The sequence below is a fragment of the Pseudorca crassidens genome, chromosome 20, assembly GCF_039906515.1.
Source record: "Pseudorca crassidens isolate mPseCra1 chromosome 20, mPseCra1.hap1, whole genome shotgun sequence".
NCBI classification, from domain to species: Eukaryota; Metazoa; Chordata; class Mammalia; order Artiodactyla; family Delphinidae; genus Pseudorca; species Pseudorca crassidens.
In genome coordinates this window covers 12,760,096-12,780,468 of record NC_090315.1, presented here as the reverse complement: position 1 = coordinate 12,780,468, position 20,373 = coordinate 12,760,096, and the positions used below count along the sequence as shown (strand labels likewise).

At 57.7% G+C, this 20,373-nt stretch overlaps 1 protein-coding gene across 2 annotated transcripts; it reads left to right on the top strand.

Moving 5' to 3' along the window:
- The first annotated feature begins 1,343 nt into the window (after window positions 1-1,343).
- ATP1A3 (ATPase Na+/K+ transporting subunit alpha 3) lies at window positions 1,344-19,762 on the top strand. Of its 2 annotated transcripts, none has more exons than XM_067721325.1 (23): window positions 1,344-1,503; window positions 5,492-5,581; window positions 5,677-5,736; window positions 5,879-6,082; window positions 6,606-6,719; window positions 6,834-6,968; window positions 7,441-7,558; window positions 7,692-7,960; window positions 9,259-9,457; window positions 9,535-9,644; window positions 9,727-9,861; window positions 11,457-11,649; window positions 11,934-12,109; window positions 12,195-12,331; window positions 12,980-13,130; window positions 13,251-13,419; window positions 16,083-16,237; window positions 16,315-16,438; window positions 17,212-17,357; window positions 17,918-18,048; window positions 18,570-18,671; window positions 18,940-19,031; window positions 19,356-19,762. In XM_067721325.1, exons 1-23 carry the CDS (start codon window positions 1,498-1,500, stop codon window positions 19,382-19,384), a joined length of 3,045 nt encoding a protein of 1,014 aa, XP_067577426.1. In that variant the 5' UTR covers window positions 1,344-1,497; the 3' UTR covers window positions 19,385-19,762. The 2 variants fall into 2 exon arrangements, with proteins under 2 accessions (XP_067577426.1, XP_067577424.1); XM_067721323.1 differs by having other exon boundaries at window positions 5,453-5,581.
- Window positions 19,763-20,373: the final 611 nt, after the last annotated feature.

Below are 20,373 nucleotides of genomic sequence, written 5' to 3'. Positions count from 1 at the left end.
TGGGGGGTGTGTTTGGAGCTACAACAGAGGTGTATGAGATAGCACTGTGATACATGATGTGTGTAGTGTGTGAGGTGTGTGGGATGGTGTTGTGTGATCTGTGTCGGTGAATTCTTGTGCTGTGTGTGAGTCTGTGTGCACCTTTTGTCTGTCATTCACAATTAGCAACACTTCGGCAATTTTGCACTGTGGGCCTTTGCTTATGCCCAGATATATTGGGGAGGAGTGTGTGTGATGTTGCGTGAAACAGTGTTCACAAAGCCTCAAGTGGTGTCTGGGGCAGTGTGAGGCCTGTGCTATGGTGCTGAGTGTAGATGTGTACTGGTTTGTGGGTCCGTGGATTTTGTGGTTATGGCTCTCTATGTGAGGTGGTTTAAGGCCAGCTCTGATGGAGTGCGTGATGTGCATATCTGTGAGGTTGTGTTTTGAGGGTGTGTGTTAATCTACATGGCATTTTATGACTCTGATTCTATGGTGTGATGGGGTGCGCAAGGTGTGTGTGCTATGTGTGTTTCATTTTTACATGTTTGTGAGTCCCTGGGGTTGTTTGATGGAGTAGTGTAGGGTGTGTGGGAGGGTATTAGCTGGTGTGTGATGGAATGTGATTGTGAAACTGGTGGTGAGTGGTGGGGTGGTGTCCGTGTGTGTCCACAGCATCTGTGCTGTCTGGGTGATGGTCCTGTGTGAGTATGATGCTTGGTGGAATCCTCTGGCTGTGATGTGTCTCTTGTGTACCTGTGTAGCTGTGTCTCGTTGGATAACTGCCATACCATAGTGTGTGTGTTGGGGGGAGGTCACACAGTGAGGGGAGCCTCAGGGCTCCTACCCCCTCTGCAGCTTCCCCGCTCACTGTGGGGTCTTCCTTGCCCCTTGTGCCCCCTCCATCTCCCCCTCCTGAACAGCACCCCACAGTCCCCAGGGTTCCCTCCTGCCTCAGTGCAGAAGAAGGTGCTCTGGCCCTCCTCCCTTATTGCGGTGATTTACGGGGCTTTCCCCCCACCCCGTGGTGGGTGTCCACCTTCCACAGCGCACTCCTCCCTCTGGTGGCACACAATGAGGGGGATTCTGGGGCTCTCCCACCCTCGGCGCCCCTTCCTCGGAGCCGACACCCCACACTGCGGGGGTTTCCAGGTCCCTCATTTCGGGGGTCTCCGCCTCCCGCAGCGCTCCCCCTTCGCCGCCTCGCCGCCGCTTTGCAGTGGGTGGGGGGCGGGGAGGACAGCTGCAGTACCGGGGGCGGGGCCGCGGGCCGTCCATCAGAACGGCGGCGCCCCTGATTGGCCAGCGCCGGCCCCCCGGCGGGCGCGGGCATATGAGGAGGCGGAGGCGGCGGTCGCCGCAGACTGTGTGCAGTGGGGCTGACCGCCGGACGGACGCGCGGACCGAGGCGCGGGCGCTGCAGAGGCCCCCAGCGCGAGCCCGCGCCTGAGCCCACCCTGAGGCCGCTGCCCCGGCCCCTGCCCCGCCCGCCTGCCCCTGTCCCCCGGAGCCGCCAAGATGGGGGTAGGTGCTCGGGCCGGCCGGGCGATGTGTGTGTGTGTGTGTGACATTGTGGGTCCTGTGAGATTGGGTGTCTGCGGGGGCCGGGGACTCTGGGACCCCTGCTCTCCGGGACCCGGGTTCAGGAACCTGTGAGCCGGCTGACTCAGCCCGTCCGTGTGGTTGTGTCTCTGGTTGAGTGTGTGCGCGGGGCCGCCTGGCTTGGCTGGGGTCTGTGGCGCATGTTGGTGTGTCCTTTGTGTGCGGGGCCCGCGGGGCACGGACCCGCCCTCAGCACCTCTGCCTGACCTGGTGCGGTTGCCTGCTCAACCGTATGTGTGCGTGTGCATGTGTGCGTGTGTGTGCTCCTGGCTCTGTCAGGCCCTGCAGCACCGTCTGCCTGCGATTGTGTGGCCCGGGTTTGTGTCTGAATGTCTGTAACCGTGTCTGGGTGTGTCTGAAAGCTGGTGTTTGTGTCTGGGGGCGTTGAAGCCCGTCTGCTTCCTTGGCCAGGCGGGGACAGGTCCAGACTATGGGATGAACACCAGATGACCTCTCTTTCTCCTTCCAGGCCTGGATGGGGGTGCTCCGCAATGCGGAGTGGCCTGGGGCTGCAGTGTGTGTCTAGCTCCTAATCTGGGGGAGCAGACACAGGGGCTGGGGGGAGCAGGAGAGTCATGGCGGGGAGACTGAGAGCCTGGCTGAGGGTGTATGTATGCAAATGCGTACGTGTGTGTATGGGGGGAGGGGTTGTGCATGCCTGGCTATGCCCTTTCCTCCGTGTCCGTGTGTCCTTGTCTGTGAGTCTCTCCAGCAGATGCTGCCTCCTCCCCTGGCTGACCACCTGACCCCCGCTGCAGCCCTGGATTTCTCCCTGCGTGTCAGGCGGGGCCATGGGGGGCTAGGAGGCGGGTGGGCTGGGATGGATGGGATGGAGAGAGAGAGGGGGTCGGGATGGGAGAGGCTAATGGAGAGGGAGTATGAAGGATGAAGAGAAAGATGGCGGATGAAGGCTGATGGGCCCAGGGATGGAGCTGGGGAATGGGGCTGCAGATCTGTGGCTTGGGGTGGGCGAGGGGAGAAGGAGAGAAGAACTGGGTGGGGAGGAGACTGGGAGAGAGAAGGGGGAGGTGGGAGTCAGTGATGGCTTCCAGGTAAGTGGAAATGGAGGGGAAGCCGAGGGCAGATTGGAGGAGAGGACTGGGGCTAAGTGCCTTAGAGAAAAAAGGAGCGGGAGGGTCTTAGGAAAAGACGTGAGAACAGGAGGAGAAGTGAGGCTCTTTAGACATGGGAGGCAGAGACATGGAAAGCAGAGAGAAATGGGCAGAGACTGAGAGAGATGCTCTGAAAGAGACAGAGAAAAAGAGACATAGAGACAAAGAGATGGACACAGGCAGAGAGACATGGAAAGACGAAGAGAGACATGAGTGGGACATAGACAAGGAGAGACAAAGAGAGAAACTGAGGCTGAGATGAGGAGACCCAAGGACAGACATTTCCTATCCAGAGACAACCAGAGGCAGCCTGAATGATAGGAAGAGGGGACAGAGGGCAAAAGGGGAGTTCGAGGGAGAGACGCTGAGATGAGGCCTCAGACACCTTGAAAGGGGGAGGGAGAGGCAGGCTGAGGGGCAGAGGCTGCGTGAGCTGGGCAGGTGTCAGGGGAGGCGGACAGCATGGAAAATGGCGAGGAGCCGCAGAGGCGGGCTGCAGCGAGGCAGGCGTGTCCCCCACCCTCAGAGGTGCTCCCGCCCTGCAGTGCGTCCATCTGGGCCTCCTGCCTTGACTGGGAAAGCCTCGGCTCCCCCTCTAACAGATGGAAGCCCGCCCCCAAGGGAGTCTGGTCATGGCAAGGGCAAGGAGGAGCCAAGGCTTGTCTGCCAGGGACTGGGGTATCCCAGTCCCTCCCCGCTCATCCCCAGGATCCAGGCCCCCGGCCCCTCCTCCCTCAGACCCAGGAGTCCAGGAAGCCACCCCTAGGCCTCATAGGGGCCAAGCATCAGCTCCCCAGCCTTCCCTGAGGTTTCAGGGGTGGGCAGCTGGTTTTCTTCCCAACTTCTCCTCTCCTGCCTTCCAGGCCTCCATCTCTTTCCTCTCCTGCCTTCCTCTTATTTCTCTAACTTGTGCCCATGACCTCATATCTCCACTCTCTCCATCCTTGGGTCTACCCCTCTGTGGAGTCCGAGACCCCTCCTGAAGCTGGGGGTGGAGGAGTGTCCTCCCTGTCCCCCAAGCCTCCATGTTCCATGTCAGACGCAGTGCTGCTGCAGGGCTGGCCCAGGGCCAAGCCTCTTTCCCACCCCTGAAACCCAGGCTCCCAGGCCTCCAGGCTGCAGTAGCCTCCCAGGCTCAGCCTCCCAGTCTGGGGGCAGACGGCAGGCAGCTCAACTCTCTACAAGGTCACGAGGGGATTAGCGCTGAGCTGCACTGAGCCTGGGATCCCAGCTTGGCCCTGGACCCTTAGGATCTGTCAGCGCTCCTCTACCAGCACCTGGCCTCACCCCACCCCTCCTGCCAGCCTCCAAGGACACTTCCTTCCCCGTCAGCCCAGGTCCCCAAACTGGAACTTCAGTCACTCCCCCTCACGCTACATCCAGTTCAAGTCAAGCCCGGGGGCTTTTGCCTCTTGCTGTTCTGCACCCCAAATCCCAGCCAGCTCCTAGTCTGTCCTCCAGAGGGCTAACCATGCCAACCCCTTGTCCAAACCTATCCATGGCTCCCACCAGCCCCCAGGAAAGAGTCTAGGCCCACAGCTTGTCAGTCAAGGCCCTCAGGACTGGCTGCATGTCCAGCCAGGCCACCATCCCTGTGCACAGTAGGCTGCCTCCCAGGCGTTGGTCCCAGCTGTGACTAACACCTGGAGTGCCCTTTCCTCCCCCTTCCTGCCAGGCCTGTGGGGTCTCCCAAGATTTGCTGGGTCCTTTGAGAGACAGAGACATCCATGGGGTTGGGGAGAGAGGCCCAGAAAAAGAGTCAGGCAGAAAAGACAGGGAGAGTGATATATGGGGAGACCTTCAACTGGAAGGACAGAGATGCCGAGATGGACTCGGAGAAGGAGAGATGCAGGGATAGAGAGGAAGATGGCAGAGCGAGATCGTGAGAGATAGACAAGGTGGTTGAAACAGTAGAGACAGTTACGGAGAGACACACCAAGCATTACAGAAAAGGAGGTACCTTGAGAGATGAAATCAGAGAGAAGCAGAGATAAGGATGGAGACAGATACAGACAGAAAATACGGACACTCAGAGACAGTCTGAGATCCCTGCACACCAACTGGGAAAGAGATAGGAACCCAGAGAGAACCCAGAGAGACAGACTCAGCCAGACTCAGGGAGAGAGAGTTCAAGAGATAGAAACAGATATTGTATGAGATGGAAAACATAAAGAGCCAGAGATCAGAGAGAGACACACACAGAGACTCAGAGACAGAGACAGAGAGAGAGACGGACAATATGAAGTGATGAGGGAGAGAGAGATCAGAGAAGCAGCCACAGAGAGACAGAGATACACACACATGAAGAGAAGGATAGATAAAGAGGTACGAGGAGACAGAAACAAAACAGAATAAGACAGAGAGGCGCAAACAGAGACCTGGAGAGATAGATCAAGAGAGAGAGACAGACGTAGCGAGAGACAGACAGACCTAGCAAGAGACAGACTAAGTGCCCAGGGAGAAGGAGAAGAAGACACAGAGAGATAAAAAGACACATGGAGACTGAAGGGGAGAGACCTACAGAGAGAGAGAGAGAGGCACAGACAGACCCAGATGGAGACTCTCAGGGACAGAGACCCAGAGATACATGGAGCCAGAGACGGAGAGGCCAGTAGGAAGAGATGAGACTCAGGGGTTCTGAGAGATACCCAGAGCCGCAGGGCAGAGACAGACTGAGCCCCCAGAGCCAGCCCCTGCCCAGAGACGCAGCTGTGCAGACGCAGGGCTGGTGTCCCCTTGTAACCCCTTCTCGCCCGCAGTCTGGTGGCTCTGACAGCTATCGTGTCGCCACCTCGCAGGACAAGAAAGATGACAAGGGCTCGCCCAAGAAGAGCAAGGGCACCAAAGACCGCCGGGACCTGGATGACCTCAAAAAGGAGGTGGCTATGGTAAGTCCCACCCTCTGCACCCACCCAGAGCAGGCCCCACCCGCCACTGCCCGGCCTCCTCACTCACCCGATCCCCCCAAACTCCTGTTCCTCAGACAGAGCACAAGATGTCAGTGGAAGAGGTCTGCCGGAAATACAACACCGACTGTGTGCAGGTGGGGCCGGACCGGAGGGAGAAGGGTCCGAGGGGGGAGGGGATGGGAAGCCGTGACCCTTGGGTGCCTGGGGGCACTCGGGAAGTGTTGGGGGTGCCAGGGTTGCTCCGGGAGGGTTCTGTGTGAGTCTTGTGTCCCCTAGGGTCTGACCCACAGCAAAGCCCAGGAGATCCTGGCCCGCGATGGGCCTAACGCGCTCACGCCGCCGCCCACCACCCCAGAGTGGGTCAAGTTCTGCCGCCAGCTATTTGGGGGCTTCTCAATCCTGCTGTGGATCGGGGCCATCCTCTGCTTCCTGGCCTACGGCATCCAGGCAGGCACTGAGGATGATCCTTCTGGCGACAACGTGAGTGCCCTCCACCCTGCTGTGCCCAAGGGCTCATACATGTAGGGACACGTATGCACACCCCACTTCTCCCTTTAGACTTTTCAAAGCCCAGCCTCCAACTTTTTCTCATCTAACTCTCACAGTCACCCAGTGAGAGAACCAGAGAAGCTATGAGGAAAACTGGGACTCAGAAAGGTGAAGTGTGGGACTTCCCTGGTGGTCCAGTGGTTAGGACTCCGTGCTTTCACTGCTGAGGGCCTGGGTTCGATCCCTGGTCGGGGAACAGCCAATAAATAAACAAATAAATAGATAAATAAATATATAAACAACAAACATTTAAAAAAAAAGAAAGAAAGAAAGAGGGACTCAAACGTGGACAGGCAGACAGAGACACAGACCCTCAAATGGACACAACCTGAGGTCAGACATACAAATACAGACCCCAATGACTCAAAGCTCTCTTCCCAGGTTCCACAGACCTCGGGATGGGGGTGGTGGGGAGTTGCTCCAGGGCGGGCTGTGACCCTGCGTCTCCCCACAGCTGTACCTGGGCATCGTGCTGGCGGCCGTGGTCATCATCACCGGCTGCTTCTCCTACTACCAGGAAGCCAAGAGCTCCAAGATCATGGAATCCTTCAAGAACATGGTTCCCCAGGTGAGGGGTACCCAGGAAGGGGCCAGATGGAGGTGAACAGGCGGGCGAGGCTATGCCCAGTGACCCCAGGTAGAGGGAGTCAGGGAGGTGACTCTTCTCCATTTTTCCCCCCAGCAAGCCCTGGTGATCCGGGAAGGTGAGAAGATGCAGGTAAATGCTGAGGAGGTGGTGGTCGGGGATCTGGTGGAGATCAAGGGCGGAGACCGAGTCCCAGCCGACCTGCGCATCATCTCAGCCCACGGCTGCAAGGTGGGCCAGGGGCCTGGGGCCCAGCTCTGCCCTTCCTGGAATGGCCCAGGAGTCCAGGCCCCCAGCCCTTCCTCCCCCAGGACCCGGGAGTCCAGGCCCCAGCCCCCTCCTCCTTCAGACCCAGGAGTCCAGGCCCCCGGACCCCTCCTCCCTCAGACCCAGGAGTCCAGGCCCCCGGACCCCTCCTCCCCCAGGACCCTGCAGTCCAGGCCCCCTCCTCCCTCAGATCCAGTACCTCTGACCTCCAGGTACCTTAGGCCTTGGCAAGAAGCCGTGTACCCTCCCCAGCTTCAAGAGCCCAACCTCTGTCCTCCCAGACACAGGCACCCAGACTTCTAGCTGTGACTTCCAGGGACACAGCCTTCAGCCTCGTTAACAAAACAAACGAACAAACAAAAATCTTGAAATCTCCTCTGGACAAATGCCCCTTGACCCCAGGCCCGGGGTTGACACCTGTCTCCTGTGTCCCCAGGTGGATAACTCTTCCCTCACGGGTGAATCAGAGCCCCAGACCCGCTCCCCCGACTGCACTCACGACAACCCCTTGGAGACTCGGAACATCACCTTCTTTTCCACCAACTGTGTGGAAGGTGAGGCAGCGGGGAGGGGCAGTTCGGGCACCCAGGTGGGGCCGGGCTCGTCCAGATAGATGGACGTGCCTCAGGGGCTTGGGGTCCCTCTGAAGCTCGCTGAATCTCAGCCCAGTCCCCTCTGACCCCACAGGCACAGCTCGGGGCGTGGTGGTGGCCACGGGTGACCGCACTGTCATGGGCCGCATCGCCACCCTGGCTTCCGGGCTGGAGGTGGGCAAGACGCCCATCGCCATTGAGATCGAGCACTTTATCCAGCTCATCACTGGCGTGGCTGTCTTCCTGGGCGTCTCCTTCTTCATCCTCTCCCTCATTCTCGGATACACCTGGCTCGAGGCTGTCATCTTCCTCATCGGCATCATCGTGGCCAATGTCCCAGAGGGCCTGCTGGCCACTGTTACTGTAAGGCCCGGACCCTTGGGTCTGAGGGAGGAGGGGGCTGGGGCCCGATGGCAACAACCTTGACTGCAACTTGGACATCAAGGGCCAAGCCTGCCAGATGTTGAATGAGGAGGGTCCTGGGGCTCAGAGGGCCTCATTGACAAAACAAACCAACAGGGAATCCCCTGGCGGTCCAGTGGTTAGGACTCCGCGCTTTCACTGCTGAGGGCCCCCATGTTCAATACCCCATGTTCAATACCCCATGTGGGATCGTGGAGAACCAAGATCCCACAAGCTGAGAAGCATGGCCCCCCCCAAAAGAAAACAACCAACAAAGAATCTTGAGAAACACTGCCAGTCAGAAAGGGCTAACGGCCCTATCATTTTTGAAGTTAACTTACAAAATTAAGAAGCACAACCTCATGGTAAAAAGTCTAAAGAATACATTAAAATAGTTAAAAAATAAAATAACAGTCCCGACCCACTGCCCAGCCGTCAGCCCCCCTCCAGAAGCAGGCTCTCTGCCCTGTTCCCGGCGACGGTGGGCATATTGCCACGTACGTAGTCATTGTTTTGGGGGTACACAGAAGGGACCATCCTAGGAATACTGTTCTGTTCCTTGATGCTTTTACTTAATAGATCCTGCAACGTTTTCCATATTAGCATATTCCAAGCTACTCTAAGTCAAAGGCTTTTCTTTGACCTACACTATACGAACAAGGGCTGCACATATGAAGGTACTGCCTGATGAGCTGCAGGCAGCTGAACACACCCCAGGTCAGCTGCACCCAGATCTAGTTCCCCAGAAGCCCCCTCAAGACCTGTTCAGCCCCTCCCCTCCAACCCCAGGGTTACCCCTAGGATAGACTGGCTTCAAACCGTGTAGCTTTTGTACTTCACATCAGTGGAATCATTCAGCAGGAACTCTTGTTTCTGGCTCATTTTTCGCTGAACACTATGTTTTTGAATTTCACCCATGCAGTTGTAGGCAGTGGTTGCTTGTTCTTTTTCACCGCTGTATAGTATTCCCACCTTTTATTCCCCAATTTATTTGTCCCTACTGCTGTTAGTGGACATTTGGGTTGTTTTCAGTTTGGGACTATTATGTTGCTGCTATGAACATTCTAGTATATTTCTTTGGGGTGCATCTGAGCCCATTTTTGTGGGTCTATACCTTGGGTGGAGTGGCTGGGCGACACCCCATTCTTTGCCCAGGATTCTCTCTGGGCTGGGCAGTTGGGTTGTTGGCAGTTGTGTTGCTGGCCCAACTGCACCGCCTGACTCTACCTGTAACTCCCCTGCCCTTGCATACACTCCAGGTGTGTCTGACCCTGACCGCCAAGCGCATGGCTCGGAAGAACTGCCTTGTGAAAAACCTAGAGGCTGTAGAGACCCTGGGCTCCACATCCACCATCTGCTCGGACAAGACAGGGACCCTCACCCAGAACCGCATGACGGTCGCCCACATGTGGTTCGACAACCAGATCCACGAGGCCGACACCACTGAGGACCAGTCAGGTGAGGGTGGGGCCCAGGCAAGACCGAGGGGGCCTGGCTCCCGGACGCCCCCCAGCCCTGACTCGTACCTTTTTCAGGGACTTCATTTGACAAGAGCTCGCACACCTGGGTGGCCCTGTCTCACATTGCTGGACTCTGCAACCGTGCCGTCTTCAAGGGGGGTCAGGACAACATCCCTGTGCTCAAGGTGGATCTGGCCTCCCGCTCGCCTCAGCTTGGCCCCTGCCCACCCCGCGCTACTCTGCTCTGACAGCCCTCTCTCCCCACAGAGGGATGTGGCCGGGGATGCCTCCGAGTCTGCCCTGCTCAAGTGCATCGAGTTGTCCTCCGGCTCCGTGAAGCTGATGCGCGAACGTAATAAGAAAGTGGCTGAGATCCCCTTCAACTCCACCAACAAATACCAGGTACCCTAGGCTCTCCAGGAGAGTCGGCCTGGATCTCACTTTCTCTATGACGCCCGAAAAGCACTCAGCTCTGCCCTGCTGCCCTCCTGCTTTGGGCAAGTTATTAACTTTCCCAGAGCCTTGGTTTCCCCATCTGTAAAATAAGTCCAAGAGTATCCACCCAGTGGGGAGAGGAACACAGACCCGGGAGTGAGAGCAATGTCTCTGTTGGAGTGGGCAGCAGGGGAGTAAAGATCTTCCTGCAGCAGAGTGGGAACCAGCCAGAGATCTCATTCATCCATTCAACAAATATGTTTTTGAGCAGCAACTACGTGTCAGAGGCACTTGTGTTAGGTGCTGCGGACGCAGACGGCAGTGAAGTCCCTCCTCTCACGGAACTTATGCTCTAGTGCCGGGAGACAGACAATGACAAAGGCATGAGGACATTAGGAAATTTGGAATACGTCCGCCAGTCACCATGCTGAGCGAGGGAGCCCTGCAGGCGGCTGGGGGCAGCGGGCACAGCGTGTGCAAAGGTCTTGACGAAGGAGTGTGTTGATGTACCGAATAGCCAGGGAACGTTGAGCCAGGAAACGTGGTGGGAGGGGAGGGCGGTGGGTGCTGGGTCAGGTCCCGTAGGGCCTTGTGGACAGGACTTGGGTGTGACCCTCAGGGGGACATGAGCCACTGAGCAGAGGCAAGATGGGACCTGACCCACATTTTTAAAAGCTGCTTTATTGAGAGAGACAGTTCACACACCATAGCTCACCCACTTAATGTGCATAATTCAGTAGTTTTAGTATATTCACCGATACATGCTGTCATCTGCCCAGTCAGGTTTTTAAAAAATATTTATTTACTTATTCATTTATTTTGGCTGTGCCGGGTCTTAGTTGCGGCGTACGGGATCTTCGTTGCCTCGTGAGGGATCTTTAGTTGCGGCATGCGAACTCTTAGTTGCAGCATGTGGGATCTAGTTCCCTGACCAGGGATCGAACCCAGGCCCCCTGCATTGGGAGCGCGGAGTCTTAGCCGCCGGGCCACCAGTGAAGTCCTGTGACTCTCATATTTTAAAGGCTTCTTCTGGCTGCCATGGGGAGGAAATATTATGGGGAGGGGAGGGCAGAAACAGGGACTCAGTGTGGATGCTGCTGTGATATTTCATGAGAGACGGTGGTGGCTGGATGGGAGGGCAGGGGAGGTGAGAAGAGGTCAGAATCCGGGTAATTCAGAGGTGAGCTGACCAGATTCGGTGATGGGTCAGATGCGGGATGAGAGGTTGTCGGGCAAGCCAGAGAGAGAAGCACGTATCCTAAGGACCCCTGAGATTTCTGTGAGAGAGACACAGAGGGGAAGAAATATCTGCAAGACCGAGAGACAGAAACGGGCAGGGATGAGCAGAGGTCTCTGTGAGAGAGCCTGAGAAACAGATGAACATCTCTCGGGTAGAGAGATTTGGGCAGTGCCCTCTGGGGGAGCCTGGCGGTGGTCTGTCCTGGCATCCGTGGCTCTGGACAGGGTGGCAGGGGGGGTCCTCTTCCCCAGCTGGGTGCAGGGCAGCCTCCGGGTCCCTCCCTGTGAGGCTCAGGCGTGGCCGCCTTCTGCTCTGTCCGCAGCTCTCCATCCACGAGACCGAGGACCCCAATGACAACCGGTACCTGCTGGTGATGAAGGGCGCCCCTGAACGCATCCTGGACCGGTGCGCCACCATTCTGCTGCAGGGCAAGGAGCAGCCGCTGGACGAGGAGATGAAGGAGGCTTTCCAGAACGCCTACCTCGAGCTCGGGGGCCTGGGCGAGCGCGTGCTTGGTGCGCACCAAGGGTGGAGCCAAGTTGGGGCAGGGGCTGGGCCAGCTCTGGGGGCCCCTTGAGGGTAAGGAGGGATGTGAGGCTGCCCAGAGCCTGGCTCAGAATAGGGCCTCCCAGAATGCACCATGAATGAATGAATGAATGAGACAGGAAGGCGTCTGTCAGAAATGGGTGTTGACTGACTGTCTGGCCAACTAGGGAGCCTGACTGCTGGCACCGGGAGCTGCGGGCAGGAGGCAGGGAGGACCGAGGCTGGAGCCCCTGTGCCCCTCTCCCTGCGCCAGGTTTCTGCCATTACTACCTGCCCGAGGAGCAGTTCCCTAAGGGCTTTGCCTTCGACTGTGACGATGTGAACTTCACCACCGACAACCTCTGCTTCGTGGGCCTCATGTCCATGATCGACCCTCCCCGGGCAGCCGTCCCTGACGCGGTGGGCAAGTGCCGCAGCGCGGGCATCAAGGTATGGCCCGGGGCAGCAGGGGAGGCAGGGCCAGGGCCCCAGCGGCCAGCGGTGAGGCTGGACCGTTTGCATATGATGCCCACAGGTCATCATGGTCACCGGCGATCACCCCATCACGGCAAAGGCCATTGCCAAGGGTGTGGGCATCATCTCCGAGGGCAACGAGACTGTGGAGGACATCGCCGCCCGGCTCAACATTCCCGTCAGCCAGGTCAACCCCCGGTGAGCCCCGCCCTGCCCAGCTCAGGTCCCTCTGGGACTGCGGGTCCCCCTCCTCCTGGGCCTCCTCTGTTGACTCAGCATCTGGGTCCTGTTCCTCTACCATCGTGAGGATGGGCAGCCTGGTGTTACAGCTGCATGGGGTTAGCAAGGGGTAGGTTCGCATCCCAGCTTTGCCACACATGAGCTGTGTGACCTTGGGCAAGTCACTTAGCCTCTCTGTGCCTCAGTTTCCTCCTCTCTAAAATGGGCTGCTAGTAATTCACATCTGAGAGGATTCTGTGAGACCCCTTATTTCTGTGTCTGGCATTCTCTCTTCCCATCTCTCTTTCATGTCTTTGTCTCTCTCTGTGTCTCTCATCTCTGTTCTGACGTACTTAGCTTTCCCACGCTCATGTCTCTCTGCGTCTGTCTCTATTTCCTAGTTGCCTGCATAGCTCTGTTCCTCTAAGTCCAGTGTCCCAAGGTTCTTCCTGAGGTCTGCCCTCTATCCTTCCTACTGCAGCCCCCTCCTCCCCTGTTTCCCTTCATCTCTGACCCCCAGAGCCCTTGTCCCTCTATCGGAGCCTGGTCCTCTGTCTCTCCTGTCTGTGAGTCTGTCCAACAGGTGTCACTGCCCCACAAGTCCTGAACACTCTCTGCTCTTCCCAGGGATGCCAAGGCCTGTGTGATCCATGGCACCGACCTCAAGGACTTCACCTCTGAGCAAATCGACGAGATCCTGCAGAACCACACTGAGATCGTCTTCGCCCGCACTTCCCCCCAGCAGAAGCTCATCATTGTGGAGGGCTGTCAGAGACAGGTGGGCTCGGGCTGGGGTCCCTCGGAGGAGGGGGCCGGGGGTCTGGACTCCGGGGTCCTTGATGAGAAGAGGGTTTGGGGCCAGGCCTCTGGGCGTCATCCTCACCCTCTCTCCCTCCAGGGAGCCATCGTGGCTGTGACTGGGGACGGCGTGAACGACTCCCCCGCCCTGAAGAAGGCTGACATCGGGGTGGCCATGGGCATTGCCGGCTCTGACGTCTCCAAACAGGCAGCAGACATGATTCTGCTGGATGACAACTTTGCCTCCATTGTCACGGGTGTGGAGGAGGGTGAGTGAGTTGGCCCAGGTGGCCCTGGAGACTGGGGTCGCTGCGTGAAGCCCGAGAAGGGGGAGGGGAACAGGCCAGGGCTGCAGCAGATGCACGGCAGGAGACCACAGAATCCCACCAGGCCCCCGGCAGAGCCTGCGCTTGTCCTTTTCGGTTTTCTCCCCCTGAGGAGTTGGGGGCTCCCTGGGGGCAGGACTCAGCCAACGCACTTCTGGGTCGCGGTGTCGCCCAGCACAGGCCCAGTCTGGTGGGCAAGGCACATTCGGAAGCATTAAAAAACAATACTCATAGGGATTTCCCTGGCAGTCCAGTGGTTAAGACTTCGCCTTCCAATGCAGGGGGTGCGGGTTCGATCCCTGGTTGGGGGGCTGGGACCCCCACATGCCTCAGGGCCAAAAAACCAAAACAGAGAACAGAAGCAATATTGTAACAAATTCAATAAGGACTTTAAAAATGGTCCACATCAAAAAAGTCTTTAAAAAAAAATACTCATAAGGACAACCTCAGGGAAGCAGAGGGTCCTGAGGGAGCCCTGAAGAGGCCCCTCACCCAGCCTGGAGTCAGGGGCCAAGGAAGCCTCCCCAAGGGGACAGGGATCGCCTGTGCCAAGTCTCTAGGGCCATGTGGGAGTCTTCACGTAGAGAAGTGTCAGCGAAGGGAGTTGCAGACAGAGGCAAGGCCTCAAGGTCTCAGGTGGGGCCGCCGGGCATCACCTCCTGACGGGCCTGGATGCGGCCACAGATGGGGCTTGTTCCCATTCCGTTTTATTCTAATTATCAGAGTAATTCATGATCATTATAGCAAATGTAGAAAAGCATTAAGAAGCAAATTGGAATCACCCATAATCTTACCATCCAGAAGTAATCACTGTTCATGCATTTTCTTCCAGTCTCTCTGTCCTACTTGAAATGTCCCCAGTGTAAAAAATAACTCCTGATAAGAGAGAATTCAGACGGTAACCGCTGAGCCTACAGTGTCAGGTTCAACGCCCTTATCCCTTGTCTCCTGTGGCCCAGAGGACACATGGTTAACCCTTTATCATCCCCAAGACATCCTCCATGCACCTGCAGAGCACACACTCACGGCGGCGCTCACGCCGCCCAGACACTTATTGGGCTCCTTACCTTGTGTATGGTGCCAGGGGCTGGAGATAACAGCTGTGAGCAGAGCAGACATGGGTCCTTGCCCTCAAGGAGCTGGGAGAGACAGCCTTCTGCAAGTTAACGAACAGATTGTAACATAACAAACATAATTACGTATTGTGAAAAGTGCTAAGAAGAAAACCAGCAGGGTGCTAGGATAGATGGGGTCCTACCTATTTATTTATTTTTTGGCCGCCCCGCGCAGTTTGCGGGATCTGAGTTCCCTGACCAGGGATCGAACCCGCGCCCCCTGCAGTGGAAGCGTGGAGTCTTTCTTAACCACTGGACCTCCAGGGAAGTCCTCTGTGCCTTGTTTTTTTTGTTTTTTTTTTTGCGGTACGTGGGCCTCTCACTGTTGTGGCCTCTACCGTTGCGGAGCACAGGCTCTGGACGTGCAGGCTCAGCGGCCATGGCTCACGCGCCCAGCCGCTCCGCGGCATGTGGGAATCTTCCCGGACCGGGGCACGAACCCGTGTCCCCTGCATTGGCAGGCAGACTCTCAAACACCGCGCCACCAGGGAAGCCCTTCTGTGCCTTCTTAATGACACACCTTGTTGCTCATCAGCACACGGGGGAAGGTGGAGGGAGGGGCTGGCTGGGTTCATCTTTAGTTTCTTTTTACTTTATACGCACTGTACTGATTGAATCTTTATTGGGATATGGCTTTCACACAAAGTCAGGCAGCTCCGTGACTTTTTATGCACGCACGCACCCACACAACCACCGGACCCCCATCAAGATAGAGAACGTTTCCAGCCTCCCGTTAGGGTTCTATCAGGTCCCCTCTGGTCTATATCCCCCCTCCCAGAAATAACCACTATCCTGACTTTCAGCACCATGGATTCGTTTCCAACCTCTTCCAAATGGAATCATGTGATAAGAATGCTTCTGTGTCTGGCTTTTTTTCACTCAACATAACATCAGTGAGATTCATCCATGGAGTTGGGGGTGTCAGTAGCTCGTTCCTTTTTCTCGCCGGGTGGTATTCCTTTGTATGGACGGACCACAGTTTACTTATCCACTCACCTACTGATGGCCAGCGGGTCAGTTCTGGTTTGGGGCTATTATAACTAATGCCATATGGTGAACATTCGTGTACTTGCTTTTTGGTGGACATAAACACTCATTTCTCTTGCATATAAACATAAGGTGAGGATTGCTGGGTCAATAAGGCAGGGATGTTTAACTTCTAACAGAAACTACTGGGAATTCCCTGGTGGTCCAGTGGTTAGGACTCCATGCTTTTGCTGCCAAGGGCGCTGGTTTGATCCCCGGTTGGGGAACTAAGATTCCGCTAGCCACACTGTGCGGCCAAAAAAAGAAAAGAAACTACCAAGCAGTCTTCCGAAGTGGTTGTATTTTGAGAATGTTTGAACAGGGGCAACATGGTTGGGCATCTGTATGGAAAGGCAGGCGGTGGGGGGTGGATTAGAAAGGATGCATGGACTGGGCAGGGAAGGGGCAGAGGGACTAGGGTGCCCTGGTGTGGGTGCCGAGGTCTGAGCCTGCCCCTGCCAACAGGCCGCCTGATCTTCGACAACCTGAAGAAGTCCATCGCCTACACCCTGACCAGCAACATCCCCGAGATCACGCCCTTCCTGCTGTTCATCATGGCCAACATCCCACTGCCTCTGGGCACCATCACCATCCTCTGCATCGACCTGGGCACTGACATGGTGAGGCCCCGGCCACCCCCAGGCTCCAGGAGGGTAGGGTCCCCCCGATCCCCGACTTACCGGCCTCTCCTGCCCAGGTCCCTGCCATCTCGCTGGCGTACGAGGCCGCTGAGAGTGACATCATGAAGAGACAGCCCAGGAACCCACGCACTGACAAGTTGGTCAATGAGAGGCTCATCAGCATGGCCTACGGACAGATCGGTGAGGACCTGGGGGCCCTGCCTCGCTTATGGCTGGGTGCCCGGTGCCTGGCCCACCGTGGGCGCTCAGAAACCTTGTGCCGAATGAGTGGAGTGAAAAGTAGGACCTGGTGCTGGAGGTTTGGAAGGAGTGACTTACAGATGGGCGGTGGTCACCAAGGTGGGGCTGGCACAGGTGGAGGAAAGGCCCAGGGCTGCACCCGGGGAGCACGTGGGATACTGAGTGGCAGATCAGGGCTGGCCCCAGGATGGCCACTCCCCTGCTCCACCCGCCACCATGATGGGAAGGACCAGTCAGCCTGTGAGCTCTCTGAGGGCAGGAGTGAGCCCCACGCCCTCCTGCCTTCTCCATCTTTGCTGGGGGTGAGGTGTGCAGTCTTACAGGTGCTGAGCGCCCTGTTGCTGGGAGTGTCCCAGGAAGCAGAGGCTTGGTGGCGGTGGTCAGAGGCCTAAGGAGGTCATTCCTGCCTAGGGGGTCCTCAGGGGTTTCCTGATGTCCAGGTGGCCTGGCGCAGGTGGGAGGGAGCCTCCAGGTTCTCCCCTCAGGAGAGCCCCGTCTCCAAGGTTCCTGCTCCAAGGGGCCCATCTCAGGGGCTCACCACCAGGTGGCACCCTCAGATGGCCCTCTGGGAGCTCAGCCCCGATGATGTCAGGCAAGAGGACCGGGTACCTCACCATCCTCGCAGTGTGGGTCTCAAGGGGCCTCAGAGGTGCCCTGGGCTGGCTGCCTGCCCCACCTGAGCCTCTTCTCATCTCCCTTCTCTCCTCCCCCAGGAATGATCCAGGCTCTTGGTGGCTTTTTCTCCTACTTTGTGATCCTGGCAGAAAATGGCTTCTTGCCTGGCAACCTGGTGGGCATCCGGCTGAACTGGGATGACCGCACCGTCAACGACCTGGAGGACAGTTACGGGCAGCAGTGGGTGCGTAGGGCTGGGTCCCACAGCATGGCCTGGGACCTCCCAGGCGGGATCCCTGCCCACAGCATCCTGGGCTGGGGCGAGCCGTCCCAACCATGCAGGGGCAGCTTCCTATGATGGTCCCTCTGCCCCAGGGGCGGCATCAAGATCCTCGCTGGACACAAGGGGCCTCCTGGCGCTCTTGGCCCAGCCCATCGCGGTCCTGGCCGCCGGCCATGCTCTCTGCCCCACCAGGCGAGACGCCTTTGCTGCCCGATTCCCCATCTCTGTCTGTGCCTTCAAAGCCCAGCTGGAGGCCCCTCAGGAGGCCCCCAGGATCTCTGGTCCACAACCGAGGTCACCATTATCCTCTCTAATTCCTTGTACATTTCCTGACTCTTCCCGTGGGGCTCTGAACTACAGAGGGAAGGCATGCCCCTTAGGGGATCCCATCTGGACAGAGTCCCCGCTTTGCCCTGGGGCCCTACGCAGGGGCGCAGACAAGGAGCACGTGGGCCCAGGGTGGGGCCTGGGGCTGCGGCCACACTGACCGCCGACCGGCACCCGCGTCATCGCCCTTGCAGACCTACGAGCAGAGGAAAGTGGTGGAGTTCACGTGCCACACGGCCTTCTTTGTGAGCATAGTGGTCGTGCAGTGGGCTGACCTGATCATCTGTAAGACCAGGAGGAACTCCGTCTTCCAGCAGGGCATGAAGTGAGGGCCGCGGGCGCCGGGCTTGCTCTCCGTCCCGCCCCGTGTCTGTCTGTCTGTCTGTTTCAGTTTTGCCTCTGAGTTGATTTTCTCTCCAGTGGTCACATCTATCTTGGATTCTCTGTCTCTCTCTCTCCATATGTGTGTGTGCACACTGCTGGGGTGTCCCTGGTCCCTCTCCAGATCTGCTTTATCTTTTTCTTTGGCCGCACGGCATGTGGGATCTTAGTTCCCCCACCAGAGATGGAACCCTGCAGTGGAAGCGCAGAGTGCTAACCACTGGACCGCCAGGGAATTCCCTGCTGTATCTTTTCATACCCCTGCCTGTGTGTCACTGTCTCTGTCATTATACTTCAGTGTCACCGTCTCCCTGGACCCATCTGTGCCTCTCTGCCTCTTTCGGTCTCCATCTCTGTGTGTCTCCATGTCTGTCTCTGTGCATCTGCCCTTGGCAGAGCCTCTGTCTCGGTGGGATGGGGGTGCCTGCTCGAGTTCTCTGGGTCCAGCCCTGCCTGTGCCTCCAGGAACAAGATCCTGATCTTCGGGTTGTTTGAGGAGACAGCCCTGGCTGCCTTCCTGTCCTACTGCCCCGGCATGGACGTGGCCCTTCGCATGTACCCTCTCAAGTGAGTGCCCCCTCCCCTGCCCTGTACCACCTGCTCCGGGATCCTCCGGGTAGCCTTCCCCGCGGGACGCCCTCACAGGGGGGTGCTGTGCAGACCCCAGCCCACAGCCATGGCCCGGGCACCCCTCACCTTGGGCACGAAGGACCAGGGGAGCATCTTCCCAGTGCGGCCCCGTCTGTCCTCTGGGACCCTGCCTGTGTGTGTCCGCCCCGCCCCCCGCCCCGTCTCCGCCCCACACTGACGCCCTCCTGCTCTTTCGTCTCCGCAGGCCCAGCTGGTGGTTCTGTGCCTTCCCCTACAGTTTTCTCATCTTCGTCTATGACGAAATCCGCAAACTCATCCTGCGCAGGAACCCCGGGGGTGAGGGGCTAACTGGGTACAGGGGGGAGGCTGGGGGGACGGGACGGGGCAGCTGGAAGGGGAGGCGAGAGAGCGCTGTGTGACTGATACTAACCTCACTCTCTGTTTCCCCCCAACCCCTCCCTCCTGCGTCGTCTTTCCACCCTCTTTGCAACTCTTCTCTCTTCCTGGCTCTCTGGGCCTCCTCCTTTCTGTGTCTTTCCCTGTGTCTCTGCCCCTTTTGGTTTCTTTCTGTGCCGCTGTCTGTCTGTCTGTCTCTGCTTGTGCTTCTCTCCGTGCCCGTCTCCCTCTCTTCTCTGTTTCTTTCCTCCTTTGTCTCTCCAGGTTGGGTGGAGAAGGAAACCTACTACTGACCTCAACCCCACCACATCACCCGTCTCTACCCTGCCCCTCAAGCCCAGGACAGCCCACTCCGGTCCCCCTCATTTTGTATTCTGGGGGGAGGGGCCCTCTCGCCCATTGGCCCCGCCCCCTCAAGTTATCTCCCGCCTCCCTCCCCCTCTTCCCCCTCTGGCTGGCTTCTCTCCCCGCCCCCGCCCCGCCCCGCCCCGCCCCGCCCCGCCCCGCCCCCTGCCTCTCTCCTCTCTCTCTTTTGTGTGTCTGTTCCTCTCCCTCTCCTCATCCCTGCCACCCAGCCCCCTCCCTGGGCTCTTTTTTACTCCCCCTCACCCCCTGGCTGACGCCGTCTCTGGTTCTGGACAATTATCAAATATATCCGTGGGGACAGAGAAGCCGCGTGTGTGTGTCTTGCTTGCTTTGTGGACCCGGGGTGTGGGCAGGACGGTGTTCCCTGTGCTGGCACCCGTGGCTGGGTGATTCACAGAACCCCAGGAATTTAGCCTGGCATGAGCTTGGGAGTCATGGAATCTCAAAGTCATCAAATCATGGAGTTGTAGCCCCACAAGGGTTAGAGTGAGGGCACCTTGAATTCGCCAGGAGATGGGATCATGGGATCAGAACAGGGGAGAGGAAGGGAATCAGACTCTGGATCCTCTCATATTGGAGAGGCACCGGGGGAGGCGATGATGCTAATGGTTCATTGAACTCCCACCCTGTGCTGTCCTCTCCTAAGCACTCTACGTGTATTAGCTCACTCAATCCTCACAAGGCACAGAGAGGGAAAGTGACCTGCCCAAGGTCACACAGCTGAGAGGTGACAAATCTGGGATTTGAACCTAGGCTGTCCAAGCTCTAAGTCACTATGCTCTTCTCTCTCTTTTTGTTGAGATAAACTTTCATACAGTGACGTGCACAAGTCTCAAGGGCACAGCTCAATGATTTAAAAAATTACTTCCATGTAGCCACTAGCCATAAAGTTCTCTCGTGCCCCTTTTCCAGTCAG

What these genes read in the sequence shown, in the direction of transcription:
- ATP1A3 (XM_067721323.1), top strand. An exon ending in ACAACACCGACTGTGTGCAG is followed by an intron (nt 5,737 to 5,878) that starts GTGGGGCCGGAC and finishes TGTGTCCCCTAG; the next exon opens with GGTCTGACCCACAGCAAAGC. An exon ending in TCGACCTGGGCACTGACATG is followed by an intron (nt 16,238 to 16,314) that starts GTGAGGCCCCGG and finishes TCTCCTGCCCAG; the next exon opens with GTCCCTGCCATCTCGCTGGC.